This window comes from Mus musculus, chromosome 2 (genome assembly GCF_000001635.26).
Source record: "Mus musculus strain C57BL/6J chromosome 2, GRCm38.p6 C57BL/6J".
In the NCBI taxonomy this organism is placed as follows: domain Eukaryota; kingdom Metazoa; phylum Chordata; class Mammalia; order Rodentia; family Muridae; genus Mus; species Mus musculus.
In genome coordinates, this window is record NC_000068.7 from 148,036,553 (window position 1) to 148,056,110 (window position 19,558).

The window sequence follows — 19,558 nt, forward strand, 5'->3', positions numbered from 1 at the left end:
CTCATGTAAACACACACACACACACACACACACACCACAAACACACAGCAGGGGGTAGATTTTTAATGTGAATCCAGGTAGTTCATGTGGATGTCACAATGATGTCTCAGTGTTGAGAGGAACTGACTCTGAGTTAAAATTAAACATGCCACTCTAAAGACAAGCTTGAAAACCACCTCTGCTCTCTTCACCTGTCCAGAGAGCAATTCTCCTTGAAGAATTTGCAAGAAGATCTAGACTGGGCCCCAAGGGCACAGGGGGGAGGGGGGAGGGGAACGGAGGCATCACTTCCAGTCTGGAGATAGGGACCAGGACGGAATTACAGCTTGTAAAATAAGCCTCCATCAGTCTCCCAGGAGACAGCCAGCTTCTACTTGGGTGTTCCCTGCTTGTTAGCCTCCGTCATAATTGGTCTTTCCTCCCATCCCACTTTGTTGGTTTTCTGTGTGTGGCTTTTGGTGTGAGCGTGTTAGGTCATCAACAAATACAATGAGAGGAGGGAGCTAGAGAGACACACATGATTGTTTTAAAGAAGAAAAGAAAAGGGATAAGAGAGTGGGCAGGAAGGCTTGTGAGCAGAATGGGGAAGATGCCCCAGGATTTAGGCTTCCGCGGCAACCCCTGGAGTGACTGAGAGTATGGGAGTTTTGTGGAAAAGAGTCTAGGCCCACGAGGAGCTCTGTCAGGGACACTGCTCTGTCAGTTCCTTATTCTTTTTCTCTGCTCTGATACAGAGATGCTTATTTAGAGCAGGCATTTCTAAAAAAAAAAAAAATCCTAAGCGGGTATTTCTGTTTGGGAAGGCAGGGCACCGGCAAGTGGAGACGAAGTCGTCAAAAGCAGGCAGAAGCTCCTGGGTGGGCCAGACACAAAGGGCTCTCCACCTTTCTCCTTCCACGTCTGATATTTTCCTTCATCCTGAGTCCTTCCCACACCCCATAGAGAAACACCTGTCCTAGGGTGAGATGATGTTTAAAACAGAAGAAGGAAGGAAGACAGGGAAAAAAGAAAGAAAAAAGAAAAAGAAAACATTATTTGGTGTTGAATCTAAGGCCACTGTAGAGAAAGGTGCCTTTTCAGTCTAGGAAGGATAGATACAGCTTTTTGCTTAAAGAGGGTGGATAGACTAGGTCCTGAGACTTTGCCATCTTTGCTTACTGTCAAAAACAAAACAACTACAAAAACCTACTAGACCCAGCAAGGCAATGACCAGAAGAAATTAAGTTGCAAACTTTTGGTGGCGGTTCCCCTTGTTTGTTTGTTTGTTTTTTGTTTTTTGTTTTTTTAAATTCCATTTCACTGGAGCACCCCTGGCTGGCCTTGGTTACTATGGTGCAGCAGCCAGGGCCAGGCCATCCCTGCCTCAACAGACACCTCAGGTGTGAATCTTCGTTCCTTTGTCACCACAGTCTGGGTGGGCCTCCTAGGGTGGGTTTTTTGAGGGATGGCGGTGTCTGTCCTGTGAAGCAGAACTTGAGGACTATGTGTGGATCTTAGCCAGTCTGGCTGCAGAGCACCTCTGGGTCCACAATAGCTGGAGGAATAGGGGACATCCTTGGCATTCATTCTCTTTGTTACATACCTTTATTTTGCAGAGGGAGAACAGGGTCAGCCAGGGGGTCCCTGCTTTTGCACCGAGGTCTTCCGACCTGCTCCTCCAGAGAGGGAGCCTTCCCCACACCTTAGGCTTATGGGGAAGGAAAAAAAATAGACAGTAGCTTCAAGGTACTTCCAGGTAAGTCCAGGGGCAAACGCCTTCCCCTATGCCCTATTAAGCCTTATCTCTCGCTCCACCCCCGCGTCCCACTTCCACATTAAAAGCCCCCCAAAGCACAACGAACTGCCTTTTTCTGTATAAAGCCGGGAGGAGGAAGGCGATAAAGATCGGGCGTTTAAATTGGCCATTTGAAAGATTACATCTCTTCACCGAGGGTCTTTCTTTCAAAACTCTTTACAGAATTGAGGGGCCATGGCTAGTCCGCACCGGCTCTCAAAGGCCGGGCACCTTTTAATTCCGCCGTAGAGTGGGCTGGGCTAGGTGACCCGGCGCCATCAAAGGCTCGAGGGAAGGCCGTGGGGCGACACTCGTCTAATGACAAGTAATTGACGGATTCGAGGCCTTGCATTACCAGCGGAATGGGGAGGCATTAATTATTTAAAAACGATTAGCCTCGCCTAACGTCCGGCAGGCTTTCCCTCTCGTTCCAGGGAAGGCACCAGCCACGCTAGGCAGAGCCCGGTTTGGAGCGCTACGGAGGTGTTCGAGTTGGCTTGCAGTGTCCGGATACCAGAGCAGCACAAAAGGGTGTGCCTAGGCCCCACTTTCGAAGATGCCCTCATAGCATCGATCCAGAGGGCCGGTTGGACCATTTCAGCATACTGGGTTCCCCATCTGCAGATGGCAATGCAGCCTAGAATGGTTTCCAGTTAGGGTGATAGGGGAAACCCAACTGGGAGTGGGTTTCTTCCATTGCCGGGCATTTAAGGCAAAGACGGAGAACGAGGGTTTAAGAAATAATGAGCGGGACAGATAGACAGTAGTAAAGATAGTTTTTTTTTTTCCTTTTTCTTCCCCAACCTCCGCCTCCACAACCACCCCACCGGTGAGCAACGATTCCTGGGCTTTACTCTTACAAGTCAAATCGCCTATTGATGAGCCACCTCTCTGTCCCCAAAGAGGTCTTTTCTGAACCCTGTCCTCAGAACTTTAGGGTACTGTATTTTCAGCAGGCTACAGTGGAAACTAGTGAGGTGAGGTTGGCACCTTCCTGCAGGCAGCGGAAAGAAGCGCTTGAGCCTAGTCTATCTTCCAAAGTCCTGTTCTAGGACCCCTACACGCGCAAGTGCAACACACCGGATCACGCTCCTAAAACAAGGCGGTGCGACTGGCTTGTAATGGGACTGGGATGATAGACGACCCGCGGCACGCTTTGACTTTCTCTCCAGGACCCAGCTCGTGACCCCAGTGGCTCTCCACTGCGTAAACGCCAGTGCTTCTTGCGAACTAAAGTGACTCGGCTTTTAGGAAAGGCGCTTTCTCTTTCCCTGCAGGGGTTTGGAGGTGCCCTAGTCTGCCGGGATCTGGGAAACAGCATAGAACACACTCAGAGCTGTAAGCTCCCTGCACTCTGTGGCCTCCGCTCCTCCTCCTCCATATCCCCCCAGATTCACGCACAAACCGGCGGTCCCCGACCATAGATTGTGAGGCCAAGGGCGCGCTCACGCTCCCCCACCACACGCGCACCCCAGCTCTTATGAAACTAGCAGCTCCCTGTTCGAATCTCCAGTTGGAGTGACTGCAGTGTCTGGGTTTCTCATCGCCTCAGGAACCAAACTCCGAAACTGCGAGAGTTTTAAACTCCTAGACTCCTGGTTTTTCTAAGTGGCCGTGCAGTCACGAATCTCCCACCCCCTGCAAAAACACTATTCCCCAACCTCCTGGGTCTTCCTGAGCTGGGTGCACCTCCCAGTCCTCTCAGAGGCACACGAGCTAGCTCGACTGGGGGAGGGTAGGCGTGTGGACCCGAGTGGGGGGCGGACTCTGTGCGGGGAGCCCGGGCGTGGCCCCCGAGTGGGTGCTCTCCCTACCTGCGGTGGCCTGCGGGCAAGCGGGCGTCGGAGCGTCCTGCGCTCGGAGGGAGGCGGCGGACTGCTCCCAGCCGAGGCATCCCTGCATTTATTTGAGCTCAAACCGAGCGACTGTTGACTTTAGCACACAAAGCAAAGATTTCACTGCCCGCTAGTTTAAAAATGAATATTTTACCAAGATATCGATCAGCGTTATAAAATTCAGTTAAGTACAATGGGATCCTGGAAAAAAAAGAATAATAAAGGAGGGGGAGGCAATATAATATCTGTGCAAATTTGCTGAAGTGTGACGTGGCATGAAAAGTTTACCCTCCTGGAATTCGGATCTAGAATGTTTTTTTCGGTTGTTTACTGACTTTGTTTATTCACAGATCACGGTTGCTTAAACCCCAGCGCGAGGAAGGCGGCGGGCAACAGGAAGAAAAAGAGAAGGGGGAGAGCCGCTGCACCCAGCAATGCATCGAGTTGGGGTGGAGGGAGGGATCCCTGAGCTCCTAAACTTGGAACTGGGGGGGCCCGGGGGGGGGGGGAAAGCTGACGTGGTCTGTGAGGAAGACACCAGAAGGGCCGAAAAGTCTCAGAGGGCGCAGCTCCCCGACAACCTTTTTATGTATTCGTACAGAACTATATCTTATCGGCAGGGATCAGTGGAGGGGGCGCACTAAGTAGTTTAAAACGACCCTCGAACAATGGGCGAGCGATAAGAAACATAGCAGGTTAGGGCAGCGCTTTCAGTCTCCATTGTCCCCCCCACTCGGCCCCCAGCCCTGCCTCTCCGCTCCTTCGCCACAGGAGCCTTTTATGTGATAATGAAACACATTTCAGGCTGGGCTCGCGACGTGTGTGTCCTGGCCCAGCAAAGAGAAGGCCTGATTGCTGGCCGCGGCCTGCGAATCCCTCCTCCTTCAATTTCTCTTCCTTGTGTTCTGAGGAACAATGTGACTTGTTAAAATAGGATTTTGGGGGTGGGGGTTGGGGGAAGACGCGCACACACGCACACACACACACACACACACACACACACACACACACACACACACACACGAGCAAAGGAAGGCCAGGCCTGCGGAGGAGGGATGGAGATGAGCAGTGGCAGAAATGGATCAGAGAGGAGGTCAGGCTGAGGTTCTTGTGGGACATTCCAGGTTGCAATAATTAGGCATAGCAAGATGTCGGGGCTAAGCAGCAGTCCCTTAGTAGAAACACCTCTGATGCCTGCTTGGGTTTTTAACAGACATAACTCTTTTATGTTTCTTTCCATGGGAATGGCCTATGGAAAGTCAGACTGGGGGCGGGCGGGAGGGACAGCTTCAAGGGCAGGAGATGCAGGTCAGCGTGAGGAGGCTCCTTTTGCAAAACACGACCTCCTCTACAGTTACCCGTCAATTTGGAAAATCTGCAGAGTGGTGGAAATGATTGGTGAGGTTTTATTTGGGGTCTTTGTATTTTCCTGGAGGCTCACAAAATACCCATTCAGTCCCTGGGCCTCAAGTGTGGTTTGCCTATAGGAGCTTCCTAAGCTAACAAACAGCTTTGCCCTGGCTGGTAGAAGGGAGACACCATTCCTGAGACACTGGGATTTCACTACTTTGGGAGTCATTTGCTAAGCTGCTCAGGGCACCCTTCCATCCCTCCCTATCTCCCCACCCACAGAATAACTTCTTAATAAAAGATTTGGGGGTTACCCTTAACTATGCAATTATACCCAATTCCCAATGTTAAAATGTTTCCCCAGATTAGGTGGCTCATCGTTCCTAGCCTAGCAAGGTTTCCCAATACCTGGATAACACCTGTGAGACTGAGACAGGCTGCCCTCCCGGCACAACCTAGAGCCAGGTAGTCTCAATGGCACAGGAAGGTCTAGGGGGGGCAATGCTTCAAGTAGCTGGAAGAGCCATGCACCAAAATTGGTAAACCCAGTCTAAGTTCACTGACTAGAAAGGAGGCCTGATATTAAAAAAACTGTAAACTTCTGCCTTTCTAGAGCATATCCAGCTCGAGAACCCAAGGGGCCTCAACATCAGCGCATCTCCCAGTAACTCAGGTGGAAAATTAATGTATGTGCACTCAGAGAGTGCCTTTGCTTCTGGCTTTAAAACTAAAACTACTGGACTTTAGCTGGGCTAAGAGGCACAACAGGTCTGTAATCCTAGCACTGGGGAGGCAGAGGCAGGACCAAAACCTGGTCTTTATAATGCGTCCCAGGCCAGTCAGGGCCATTTAAGGAGACCTTCTCTCCAATCTCTGCACCTTAATAAAAATAGCAGTATGAATAAAGATGCTGGGATGGTCCATCAAGAATTTATGTGTTCTGTCATGTTTAGTAATATTAACTTCAAAAATTAAAAAGTGACCATGAGCAATGTTGTTGTGTGAGCAATGTTGTTGTGTTTACTGCTGTAGTCACTGCATCAGTTAGGGGTTGTCTTCCCATACACTCTGAAAAGCATTTAAGGAGGAAAGATGGAGGTGTGGCTAGGTGGACAAACATCAGGAGGACAACGAAACAGTGGCTCTAACAGGACAATTGAGTCAATTATGATATTTAAATAAAATGTTGGGTAAGCAGCAATATTGACCCCGTCTCCCACAACCCCACCCCCTGCAACGAACTCCCACCTTCCTCCCATATCCTTGCAATAACCAATAAGTTCGTTTAATTTTGAGAGAGAGAGAGAGAGAGAGAGAGAGAGAGAGAGAGAGAGAGAGAGAGAAGGAGAAGAAAGGATACAGGGATAAAATCGGCAATAACACTTTAATATAGATTTGTGGAATTCTGGCCATTCTAGCCAGAACACACATTTATAAGCCATAAATAAAGCACGCAGAAACCATAAATTAAATCAGACCCGAGACCTGGATTTCACCATGTCCAGAATGGGATGTGTTTTTCTCCTTTCTCCTGGTCCGGTACACCAGACTCTTACATTATTTTTCTTTCCTCTTTTCAACATCAGTACAACCCTCTGGTTTTCTGTTAAAACTACATGGTTTTACACCAAGTCACTCACAAAAGTTTTTTGTTTGTTTGTTTGTTTTTAAAGTCAGACTTTTCTGCAACAACAGCAATAGAGAACAACAACAAAAATCAAACTCTGCAGATGTCTTGAGAAGCAGTAGTCTACATAGAGGAGACCAAAGGCTCCTTTAAAACAAGTTTATATGTATACATATATATTTCCATTCCCTTCCCTATTTAGAATGACAGATCACTGTGGCCCATCTATTTAGGGACACAGACAGGTGAGACTGCTCCCTTGAGGCCTGAAGTGTGGTGGCTACTTTTCCTCAAAGCTCTCCCAAAGTCTCCACTCAGCCTCTCATTTCCCTTGTCCCCAGTGACCAGAGCTAGCAGGGCCTGAAAGCCATCTTCTTAGGATGAGTTCATAATAGGCCTGGAGTACACTCCTTGGTAGTAGGAAGTGTCTGCAGCCAGGGGCGAGGCATCCAGGCCCGCTTTGTTCGTGACTGGGCCCATGGCCAAGCTGCCTGGCATGGGGGAACCATAGCCCCCTGGGTAGTGCATGACCTGTTCGTAGGCCTTGAGGTCCATTTTGTGGGGCTGATGGTGGTGGTGGCTGTGGTGATGTTGCTGCTCGGACGACATGAGGTTGTTGATAGAGAAGGGGTGGTTGAAGGCGTAATGGTGCTCGGGCTTCAGGTGGGCCTCTGGTGGCAGGCCTGGGTGGTGAGGTGGGCCCAGCAGGTGGGCTGCAGCCTGCTGCTGCTGCCCAGGCGAGGGCGCCGGCTCGGGAGGACTCAGCGCAGAGGCAGGTGCTCCCTTTAGCTCGCTTAGGCCACCTCGCTTGTGCTCCTGACACGGAGAAGCGCTGGAATGGGGGGACTCGGTGCCCGCCGGAGTCTCGGAGGCCGAGCCCGCGGCCTCCCCGAGCTGAGCCTGAGAGGCCTGGGACCCAGGAGCGGTCTTCTTGCCTCCGCTACTGGCCGCACCCGCGGCTTCCTTCAGTGCCAGTTGCTTCTCACACTTGAAGCGCTTCTGGCGGCGCAGGTAGCAGCCGTTCTCGAACATGTTGCCCGAGTCTGGGTGCAGGGTCCAGAAGGAGCCCTTGCCAGGCTTGTCTGGCGAGCGGGGCACCTTGAGAAAGCAGTCGTTGAAGGAGAGAGAGTGGCGGATGGAGTTCTGCCAGCGCTGCTGGTTCTGCCGGTAGAAAGGGAAGAGGTCCATGATCCACTGATAGATCTCGCTCAGCGTCAGCATCTTGTTGGGGCTCTGCTGGATGGCCATGGTGATGAGCGAGATGTACGAGTAGGGAGGTTTGGCGTGTGTGTAGCTGCGTCGGTATGTCTTGGGGTCCCGAGCGCGGCTCAGGCCGGCCTGCCCGTACATGGGGCTCATCGAGTTCATGTTGGCGTAGGGGGCAAGGCCACCCATGGCCCCGGCCGCCTGTCCCCCGAGCGGGCTCAGACTCGGACTCAGGTGAGGTCCCATGCCCGCCACGCCGGCCGCCCCGGCTGAGCCGCTCATGCCCGCCATGGCGCCGGCGCCCGGGGACATGCCAGCTAGCGACGGGCTCATTCCAGCGCCCACATAGGATGACATGTTCATGGAGCCCGCGCTCATGTTGCCGGAACCGCCGCCCATGGCAGCCGCGGACATGCTCATGTATGTGTTCATGCCATTCATCCCCAGGCCGGCGTTCATGTTGCTCACGGAAGAGTAGCCCTGCGGACAGAGCCCGGGGAGGAGACAGGTTAGCACCTAGGCTGAGCTCGCCCGATCTTCCCACCCACCCACCAGTTGGACCCAGTCCCCCGCAATTCGTGCAAGCCTCTGGAATCTCTTGCTTTCCCTGGATCCCAGTGCACCAACACCAAGTCCTCTGGGCCCCAAAGAGAGCCGGAAAAGAGATCGCCCTAGGGCCAGCGGGACCTGAGGCTCAGCCTCGCCCAGATTCTAGAACTTCAGTGACCTGGACCACCGCCAACTCAGGCGCCCCAAATGTATTTTACTCTCCCTAGGGGCTCCTCAAATCAGCTGGCCAGCACACTGAGTCAGCACCGAGGCCGGAAATCTCCGTTGCTATCCCAGGTAGTCAAAAGCCACCTTTGGAACCTCACTGGGGCAGTCTCAAGCGAAAATCATCTCAGTGTCCTCTATTCTGGGGTTTCGTACCGGGACCCCACTCCTTAGTCATAGGGGAGTGAAGCGCAGTGCCTGCACAGAGTCCGGGAGCAGCTGGAGGCATCGCGTGGAGGAATAAGGAAGGGACCGCCAACTCGGCTAGGAACTGTTAGTGTCCCGGCTTCGTAGCGACAAACTTTTTTTCTCTTTGTCCACTGGTCTTTGATTCTTTGCCTGTACCTCTGTCCCCAACTCCTACCCACCTTCTCTTCCCCAGCTCCCCACCCCCTCGCCAGCCGACCTCCCACCCCTCCCCAGCCGCGCGCTGCCAAACATAACTCTGTTAGGATAGTGCGTGGCTCGGCCACGAAGAGGATTTGGAGGCGCCGCAAGTCAATATTTGATCACAAAGTTAATATTATCTCAAGGCTAACAGTGTGTCGTATAAAAAAGAGACCCATTTGAGTAGAAGGAGGGCGGAAAAGGCGGCTGTCCAGGAAGGCTAGAGGTGGGGGGGCGGGTACCGGTGAAGGGAGCGTGCGGAGGCTGGGGACGCGGAGATAGCTGTCACCCCACTTCTCCCTGGCCAGGGCAAGAGCTTACCTCGGGCTCCGCGTAGTAGCTGCTCCAGTCGGATGGCTCGTGCCCTTCCATCTTCACGGCTCCCAGCATACTGGAAGCCGAGTGCATGGCGGTTTAAAATTTAACAGCCACAACAAACGACCAGCAATCAGCCCCCACCCCCACCCTCTTAAAAAAAAAAGTCAGCAATGGTACCGTCCCCTCCCTCCCGCCCTCTCTCGCGCTCCCCCTCTCTCCCTCTCTGGACTCCACTTCCTCTCTCTCTCCCGCGGCCTGCGGCGGGAAGTAGCTGGGAGTGGGCGGGAAGGTGGCTGGCGGAGGAGGGGGCCGAAGAACCCTGGAGGCCGGAACCCGAGACTCGCCGTCGGGCGTGCACTCTGTCGCCGCGCTCCCGGGGCTGCCGGTGCAGGCTGAGGCTGGCAGTGTCGAGCTGCCGGGAGGCGGCGGGAAGCTAGCGGCGTGGGGGCGGGCGGGGGGAGAGCGAGAGGAGGGGGAGGAGGAGGAGGAGGAGGTGTGGACCGCGCAGCGGACAAGTGCCGCAATGACGTGAGCGGCTGGTGATATAGCGCGGTGCGCTGGCGCTGGCCTCCAATCCCCAGACCCCGGGCAGCCCATTTGAATAATCAGCTCACACTTAGGTGAGAGGAAGCCAGGGCTAGCGTTCCGCACCTGCCGCTGGGCGCCCCGAGCTAGCCCATCTCCTGCTGTCCCTGGCACTCCCAAGACCCCGACCTGCAAGCAGGCGTGCTGGCGCCCTGGTGGAGTCCCTTCCTTTACGTCCACGGGGAGTCTTCCGTGGACCCAGAGACCTGGGATCAAGCCACCCTTGGAGAAACTCAGGTCTCCTGCTCCCGCCCCGCCCCTCCTCATCGCCCCAAGCACGGGGTTCGTCAATCCGAAGGCGCGTACCGCCTTGGTGGCCTGCAAAGCGAGGCAAGCCAGATTTATTTATCTCGGGTTTCCTCCCTTTTAGTGCACATTCCCTGTCAAAACAACAAGCAGGTGACAGCCAATTTGCAAAGCGCTGTCCTATTTAGAAAAACTGTGTACACACCTTTAACTCGCTGGCCGCTGCTCCGGAGGCCCCTCCCCGTTACAGTTAAGTCCCGGGGCGGCCTCAGGAGGCGCGTAGGACTCGCGTGGTCTGGCCGCCCTGGTCGTCAGTTACCTCAGTCCTCTTTCTGGCTACCCACCTCAGTCGGCCTGGAGAGACCCGTTTAGCTGCAGCCAATACCCGGGAGGCAGCGATTTGCCTCTGGCATGAGGGCCTCGGTGTTTCAAGGTTACTTTTCAGTTAAATCCAAGGTGCCCAAAGCATTTCGTAACTAAAACAAACAGGGCAGTAGGTGGGGGTAGGGCAGGAGAAAAAAAATCAATAATGGGCCTTGTGGGATGACTTCAGGAGGATCTGTGTTCTCTGCCTGCAGAGACCAGGACTGTCTTATAAAAATTGAAAATTTCAGTTTCTTTTCTCTTTAGCTTCTAGGTGTTAAAAAGTGTCATTTGAAGTGTTGTCTTCTGCCTTTGAGGCAGAGGCAGGAGGATCTCAGAGAAGTCTAGGCTGACCTAGTCTATAGAGTGAGTTTCAAGACATCCGGGCTACAGAGAGAAACCTTGTCTCCCCAAACAAAACAAACATGAAAACAACAGAGTATGTCATTTATATTGTTAGCTACCAAGACCGAGACTAAGGTAAGCCTAGATTTTGGAGTGGAGGGTCTTGCCGGCGTTTTTATGTGGACAGTCTTTCTTGGTTCTGAAAATGTGACTAGGATGTAGGGATACAGTCCCAAACTCTTCTCTCTAGGAGATGGAGAAAATAGGAAATAGTTGGCCCAAATCCAGGTGTCCACAATTTCGTGTGGTAGAAGAAGAGTACATAGAGGTGGCAGGTACTGGGGTGAGCTTTGAGCATGGAAGCCTGAATGAGAATGGAAGCCAGATTGGAGGGTAAAGAAAGAGGTCAGCATCCTTTTGGACTGAAGACGCAGCAACATCAGTGCCCTTTGCTGCTGAAACGCACATAGTATGGACAGATAAGGTATTAATGTGTCATCTGAAGCAATGCAGAGCACGAGTCCCTCAAAGGCAACGCCTGTTTTCCCGCTGAAGGTGAATCTGACGTGTTCACCTAGTGAACACAGGGAACCCAGAGAGATCAGATCCTCCAGCATCTTCCCCAGGACCCCACAAGGATGACCGCAGACTTGAAAAAGAGGGGTGCACATGTTGTTTATAGATGCAGCTATTTTTCAAACTTAAAGCAAAAAAAAAATGCAGGCACCCAACTCCCCCCCCCCCAAGAGAGACACAGAGAATCACAGAGAGACAGTTCCACTCCCCACCAGAGAGAGAGAGAGAGAGAGAGAGAGAGCTCCATCCCCAGAGAGAAAAAGGCAGACAGAGACTGAGACAGCATTCTAGTTCTGTCTAGAGATCTTACATGTCGAAGTACAGTACACGCGCACGCACACACAACAAGGACAGTTCTCTCAGGAAGTGAAACTCAAGATATCAACATTCCGGTTTATTCTGTCCGTCGGTCTGTCTGTCCGTCTGTGTCTGTCAGTTGGTCTATTCCACCACCCCTCTCTGTTAAATGCCAGGGTATTTGTAAGCCTGTGGGCTGCACTGCTCTTTGATTGTGCTCCCAGCTGAAATTTGATCCCAGAAATTATTGCACGTGTAAAATTAGTTACCAAGCGCTGGGAGAGTGGGTACGCGGAGCAAAGCATGCTTCTCTCAGATCTGAGAATTCCTACCGTCCCCTCAGACACTGTGTGTGCTCAGATCTCAGGATAGCTGGGAGCGCTAACATCCAACTTCCACAGTGACAGGGCGCCCCCTGTCGGCCGCGAGGATTTCGGGGTCAACCCCAGTCCGGTCTTTTAGCTTTTGGAATCCTAATCGCGCTCCAACTGCTGTCCCTGGGCACCTTCTTCTGGCCCCATCTCCACCCAAGTGCTCCGCGTGGAAGTGAACACAGCCAAACCCGCGTCTAGTCTCCTAGCTCCGAGAAAGGGTGGGTCTGCGCATGACGCCACCTGGAACATTGGAGTAGAGGTGTCTGCGACCATCCCAGCACCACTGGCCGCTGGCATTCAGTGACCAGCCGGGGAGCGGGGCGCTCGTAGACTTCCGAGCGAGCGGAAACATTCTGGCAGCCCGGGGTCTCTCCCTAGGCCTCTGGCTTTGCAGGCGCTCGCTCTCGTTGGCGCGTACGCCGGTCCTCCCCGGAGCCGCCGTGATTTCTAAAGGTTTATTCAGAGCCCTGGCACCAGACCTTCAAGCTGGAATGCTGCAAACTGCCCCAGGTGCCTCTCTCCAGGAAAAAGTTCTCGGGAGCTCCCGCTGCACACAGATGTAGCTCTGATCCCCGGACAGTCTAAACCTCACCTGGGGCCGAGCCATACAAAGCGTTCCTTTGCCTGCTCCCTCCCTTTCGTCCCTTCTTCAGTCCAGCACTGCAGCGACAGTGTAAAGCCTCTTTACAAATGACCACTGATCTCCTAGGTTTGTTTTTGTTTTTGTTTTTTATTCTAGAAGTAGTGCTGGCGGCAATAGGGGCCCCTCTGATTTGGCCTCAAATATTGGCTATCTCTGCTGTCGCTGGAGAGAGACTGAGATCCAGTGTCCCTTAGCAAAACTGCTCCCCAGAATTTTCTGTCAATGAAACTAGCTGAAGAGCACATCAATAAACAGAACTCAGCTTCCCTGCTTAACGCTGTGCAATTCTCTAGTTGAATCCAAAATCTCAATGCAGAATATAGTATGTCAAAGGTAACACTTCATTTTTTGTGGGTGTGGTGTTGTTTCTGAAATGTATTTATTTATTTTAAATTTTATTTTATTTTTAATTTATTTTTTACACTCCATATTCCATTGCCCACTCTCCCCATTCACCCTCCAACTGCTCCACATCCCACACCTCCTTCCCACCCCAGCCCGTCTCCATGTGGATGCCCCCACCCCCTACCCCACCTGACTTCTAAACTGGGGCCTCCCGTCTCTTGAGGGTTAGATGCATCATCTCTGAATGAACACAAGACCCGATGTCCTCTACTGTATGTGTGTTGGGGACCTCATATCAGCTGATGTGTGCTGCCTGTTTAGTGGCCCAATGTTTGAGAAATCCCGGGGGTCCAGAGTAATTGAGACTGCTGGTCCTTCTATAGGATCACCCTTCTCCTCAGCTTCTTCCAGCCTTCCCTAATTCAACAACAGGGGTCAGCTACTTCTGTCCATTGGTTGGGTGCAAATATCTGCATCTGACTCTTTCAGCTGCTTGTTGAGTCTTTCAGAGGGTTCTGAAATTTATTTTTTAAAACCAGAACCCGCCCCAGGGTTTGTCTGTCTAGCATTTGTGCATACCCTCAAATATTCCTGTGTGTGTGTGTGTGTGTGTGTGTGTGTGTGTGTGTGTGTGTGTGTGTGTTTTGAGAGAATCGAAACACTTGTCTATGGGGAGTACTAACACATCACCATAGGATATTTACATGTGGGAATGAAGGAAAGGGTTACTAGGCTGCATGTGTTTGTAAAAACACACACACAAAAAAATGCCTATAAAAGTGAGGTGGGAAACAAAAGCAAGATTTTAATTTTAATAAGCCATGTTGGCTTTTGTGGCAAGATTTATGGGAAAGAAGGAACAGGTAGGAAATCATTGTAACATGAGTGTGATAGTGTGATTGGATTGGGGATGTAACTCCGTGGGAGAATGTGCTTTGTGTGAGCATGGCCTAGGTTTCATTTTCTTCCATCAAAACCAAAACCAAAACTAAATCAAAACCAAAACAAAACTGGATTTCATTTGGGTGATAGAACTATGTCTTCAGTGTATACTTTTCTGCAGTACAGCGACACTATTTTGTATATTGTTTATGTTCCATCCTCCTTTATTATGTTATGGATACCTAACACACAGTAAGGTTATTAGCTCTCATGTTAAGGATGTCTTTTTAAAAAAAATAATTTGTACAGATGGTCACCCACTTCTCATTCTGGAACAATGGAAGAAGCCATCATTCAAACTGATTCTGATTCTGCTAAAACTGGGTTTCTTTTTCTTATTGGTATCAGCCTATGGACTCTGCCCTTCTGAGAGAGGAAATGCAGAGCTGTTGATGGCAATCACAGGGGGCATTCCCAGCAGGGTTCCACTGCAGAGCAGGGGACAGAAGACAAGGTTCACCTGAATTCAGCACGCTCCCCCCCCCCCATTTTAACGCATCGTGGAGCTTGTTTGGAAGTCTGGGTTTTAGTTATGAAGGTTTGTCATTTATAGGCTGCCCTAGAAATTGAGAAACGCAATTGCAGACTCCACTCTCATCTGCTTTGCTCAATACAGACGGCCAGCGTTCTGCCCACTTGGGTTGAGAAGTTGAGGAATATTTCTGAGACATGCTTAACATCTCATCCACAATTCTTGCACTTTTAGCATGTTTCTGGTGTGTGAAGCTCTTACAGCAGGATTAAAATAATTGCAAGAGATGAAAATAAAAGATAACAACTCATGGTAGCAATAACAACAGAGAACCGTGAGGAGGAAAGTCTCTGCTGAGGGATGCTTAAAGTAGACACACCTACATCTGTGACCCTGGGAGCTTCTATATTCATTTGCATGCTGTTCTTGGGAGAAATAACTGATATTCCTGCCAACCAGATAAATGGTGAACTTCATGAAAGATAGCAGTCCAGAGAAGCCACTCACAGACTCTGAGCATTTCTTTTCTCTGTGTTACTTGGGTAGCAGATTTGGAGGGAATTCCATTGGATCTGCGGAACCACTGACCACCTGTGGGATAAGCAAATGTCCTACCAATATATAAGAAGCAGTGAGGCATTGAGCAATGTGGAGAGCTGGCACAAGGCAGCAAGGCCTGGGGTTCAAATGTGAGGCTTGGGAAGTGGTCTTAGCTTCTTAGTTTCCATTTCAAAGTCAACCAGTGGCTCGATATAAACACAGAATAGCTCCACACAATTTGTTTCAATATTATCAGTGACAATGGAGGTGGGGTTATATATTCTTACCCATTTGGCAAATCTATTTCTATTGGTATATATACAGGGAATGCCATGTTTATAGAGGTGACCAATCCTGATTCCTTTGTTTTCTGCCCCTCTCTCTTCTATCAGAAATTCCAACCTCTTACTATTTTCATGTTTCTTTCCAACAATGATCCTAGAACTTTCAAGTGAGGAGAAAAATCTACATTCCTCCATTCAAAACTAGTCCTTCAGTGGGAAAAATATAGATTAAAATCCAAGGTGATGGGTTCTACCCATTTTGACCAAAATCAGTAGGACCAGCAGGAAAAACAAGGGCTCAGTGTTCCTGTAGAGAATGCAATAGCAGATCAGATCTCACACCAACTGGCTACACAAAGCACACTGCCATCTCCAACTCTGCCCCCTCACCATAGCTCCATGGAACAGATGCTACATTACTGGCTACTGATGTTTATTAGGGTGTTGGGTTTTTTTTGGGGGGGGAGGTTGTTTGTTCTTGTGAGGTTTTTGTTATTGTATAGTTGTTTTGGTTATGGTGGTCAAGGAGGTGGTGCTGTGGGTTGTTGTACAAGTACTCTACCATTGAGGACTCCTCGCCTTGAATTCTGGCTTGAGGTAGTATGTACAGCTGCTCTGGGGTGGTATTGGCTTGGAAATCTTGTCAGGTCTAACAAATGCTGTTTGTTTGTTTGTTTGTTTGTTTGTTTTTCCTTCCTTCAAGACAGGGTTTCTTAGCCTTGGCTGTTCTGAAACTGACTCTATAGATCTAGGCTGACCTTAAACTCAGAAATCTGCCTGCCTCTGCCTCCCAAGTGGTAGGATTAAAGGTGAAGATGAAACTGCACATATGTGTACAGATGTGTACATATGCTACATATGTGCGAGTGTGAGGGCTTAGCTCCAGCCCATGTATACTCTTTGGTTGGTGGTTCAGTCTCTGGCTGCAATGTGAGAGGATTGTGTCTAGACCTACAAAGACTTGATTTGCCAGATTGTGTTGGTACCCAGGGGGGCCTCCCTCTTCTCAGAGGAAAAGAGGAGGTGGGATAGAGGAAGGGCTGTGTGAGGAAGGGACTGGGATGGATGTGTGTGTGCTGCGATCGGGATGTAAAGTGAATAAACAAATAAGTTAAGGAAAGGAAGGATTTGTGACCCATGTGTCTATATTAGCTGTTTCAGTTGGACTTGTCAAAATAATTCCAACCTTCTCATGAAAGCTACTAAGGGGTCGCACTACCCTACTGCCACTGAGCTAATTAACCAGGGTTGGGACGCACATACCCCTTAACCTTTTATGTGCACAGGAATCCCCTGGGGATCTTGTTAAAATGCAGATTTTGCTTCAGCAGGTAGATTTTGCATTCCTTCCAGATGGGCAGAGCTGCCTGTCCTCTGGCCACAGGTGGTCTCAGCCAATGGGATCATTTATCTCACGATTCCTACTGTCAGTCCTGAGCAGGTGGTGATCGAGATGTCACACTAAAATGAGAACTGGAGGCCCCTCTTCAATTTCTGCCAGGCCTCTGATACCTGCACTCCTGCCTTTCTATGAGCCTCCCTCCCTTCACTGCCACCACTGAGGGCTTCAGGCTATCACAGGGCCAGGAACTGAGCAATAGCTCCTGGGCATCCAGGCTCCTGCAGCAAGTGTTTCAAAGCAAAGCTCCCCCGCAGTGCATTGTTAGCTCGCCCACAGCCCAGTACCACCTGGGAGTGTTTCCCGGAGACAGGGACCTCCCTGGTTGACCGGAGAGGCTGGGCTCTATGGCAATTATCAGTTCACAACACTGATAGGTCATTTCCAAGTATGGGGAAAGAGCAAAAGCAAAGCCTCTGCAGAGAGACCCCTTTATCATTGCTCTGTAAGGAAGATGCCTAGGGAATCCAGGTGGGTCCAGGGTGGCGGTCTGACCCTGAGCCCAGGTCAAAAGCTCTAATCCTCATCTGAATATACGTTTAAGAACCAAAATACAAGGATCAAAAGGATGAGAAAGTGACCAGACAAAGCCTGTTTTTTTAGTTTTCAGTGAAGTTTGCCTCTTCACCCTGGAAGAATCCCAGGTCTCTTTTGAAGGCCTGGGACTATGAATGCTCTTCACGATGATATTGGCACTGCTAGGCGATGTGTGAGAAAAGAGCTGAGAACCACTTCGACTGAATTCCTAGACATCACAGCGAATTCCCATCGACCTTGGCATACCGTTCAAATATTTTCTAACATGTACAACAAGAGAGAATAGTTTATGAATTAAATCTGAAGTCTCAGAGGTGAGAAAAATGGAAGGTGTCAGCCCGCTGTTGACTTTAATCGAGCTGCGGTATGCTTTCCCTGATAGAGGTAACACCATCTTTCCATTGTGAAAATTTGAATGAAGCATTCCCTCTGGAAAGAGTGCCTTCCATGTGTCAGAACCTCCATAAGGGGGGCAAAACACCTTTCTGTGGGCAGATTCTTATTTATACAATGCTTTTATATGCACAAGGAGGACTAATGCAAACTAAGAAGGAGTTTAAAACAGTGACTTCATCTGTATAGTTGGATTGGGGTTAATAAAGCCAGGAAATCTATGTTGGAGACATTTAGAGGTGGAACCCGGCAGGAAATGTAAACTTATTTATAAGCAGTCTTTTTCGTGTCCGATTATTACATCACCCAGGAGGACATTTCTCTTGGTCTGAGAGGCCTGACTGGTCACACAGATGTTAGAGGGGAAGCGAGATGTAAGTCCTGGGTCATATCCATCAGAGAAGGTTCTGTGGCAATGTCTATGCTTTCAAAATCCCCAGGGTTTAGCTACACCTTTTAAATGGGAAACATGCATCCATCCTTCCAAATCTCCACGTCAGGTGCTAAATGGATGCTCATTGTAGAGGACCCCTGGCTGGCCTGCTGGGAGTCTAAGACTGCATGCCCATGCCTCATAGTCAGACCAACACGACTTTATTCTTTGTCATTTTTCATTCTTTCCTCTCCTGGCATGTTAAATTTGGAAATAAATCCTTTTCATCATTTTCATTCCTGTACTCCTCCTCTCAAACGCTAAGGCTCTTTCTAAGAAGCTGTATCATCATGCACTGTTTTAAATAATGATATAAATGTCTACAAAATCAGAGAAAGATCGGTATTTTATTTTACATTATTTTTAAAGGTATATTATATGCGATATATAATTAGACACGATAAATACATTATATAATATAAACTACAGGTTATCACATATAAGATATGTAATGAATTTATACAATATATTATTTATTATAATAATTATTATATAATATATTATATACTTATTATTATTGTTGTTACTTATTTTATATTTGGTGCTGTGGATGGAACCACAAGGCTTGTGCATACCAGACAAATTCAGTGCTGTTAAGCTCTGCTCCCATAACCATTTTGTAATGAAATGTTAAATAGTCACAGAAAATGATTAATTTGATTTTAAGAATAACAAACTCTGTCACTACATAGCAAAATTCTGAAGTTTACATGCCAAAGTGTCAATCCTGACAGGCCCAGAAGTTTAGACTTGGGAAGAATGGGGGAGAGCTCACACTATTTATTTTATGTCTGGCCACTTTCTCTACTTGCATCTTCTGTTTTGTAAACAAAATCAGAGAGATGTGACCTGTGCCCCTGATTAGCTACTATTCGCACATACATAATTTCTGGTCTTAATTAATCAAAACCTACCTGGAAGAGCCTTGCTTCAGTGAAAATGAACAAGCCTTTCTCTGGAGAAACATAGTTTCTATTTTTAGGACCAGAAATCATATCAGAAGCATACAGGCTGAGAAAAGTTAGGTGGGGAAAAATGAGCAGGAGTTAGTAAGTCTTACCCACTTTAGAAAGGAGAAGTGGATGGCTGGGACAGCTTAAAGAACCAGGAGCCTTGGCTCTCATTGTCTGTGGTTCTCAGGAAGCAAGGCAATTGAAGTGCAGGCTCTATGTGATGTCAGTTAATTAATATTTATGACTGCAGAAGAAAATTAAATATGGCAAACAGTATAATTTTAAACAGCCTGTGGTCATGGACAGAGGGACTCACAACACATCCAGACACAAGGAGTGAAGGGTTTGGGGCCTCTCCATCTCCCCATTTCATGCTGCATGGTGGGTGAGTCTTTCAGTAATAACAGCTTGAATTTGACAGTGGCTCTTCTCATTGTTTTTTGTTTGTTTGTTTTGTGTGTTTGTTTGTGTGTATATGCACATTTGCTAGTGCATATGAATATTTTTGTTGTCTTTGTAGTTGAATATCTGGAGGAAAATTTTTATTCCTGCACTACCCC

General features: G+C 49.3%; 1 protein-coding gene and 1 long non-coding RNA gene across 37 annotated transcripts in view; both read right to left on the minus strand.

Annotated features, from left to right (window-relative positions):
- Positions 1–3,961, minus strand: part of 9030622O22Rik — a 96,055-nt gene extending 92,094 nt beyond the window's left edge. For 4 of the 34 annotated variants that reach the window (XR_866834.3, XR_866829.3, XR_866837.3 and 1 more), the window contains exon 1: positions 3,589–3,809. This is a non-coding gene — a long non-coding RNA (RIKEN cDNA 9030622O22 gene). Of the gene's footprint in view, positions 1–1,582; positions 1,688–3,588 lie in introns of all 34 variants that reach the window. The other 30 variants (XR_003953944.1, XR_866833.3, XR_866817.3 and 27 more) reach the window with 22 other exon arrangements.
- A 2,363-nt stretch (positions 3,962–6,324) lies between these two features.
- On the minus strand, positions 6,325–10,417 carry Foxa2 (forkhead box A2). 3 transcript variants are annotated; one of them, NM_010446.3, is made up of 3 exons: positions 10,308–10,417; positions 9,275–9,344; positions 6,325–8,272 (listed from the first exon to the last, which is right to left on the minus strand). In NM_010446.3, exons 2-3 carry the CDS (start codon positions 9,341–9,343, stop codon positions 6,962–6,964), a joined length of 1,380 nt encoding a protein of 459 aa, NP_034576.2. In that variant the 5' UTR covers position 9,344; positions 10,308–10,417; the 3' UTR covers positions 6,325–6,961. The 3 variants fall into 3 exon arrangements, with proteins under 3 accessions (NP_034576.2, NP_001277994.1, NP_001277996.1); NM_001291065.1 differs by lacking the exon at positions 10,308–10,417 and having other exon boundaries at positions 9,275–9,396; NM_001291067.1 differs by lacking the exons at positions 9,275–9,344; positions 10,308–10,417 and adding an exon at positions 8,723–8,912.
- Positions 10,418–19,558: the final 9,141 nt, after the last annotated feature.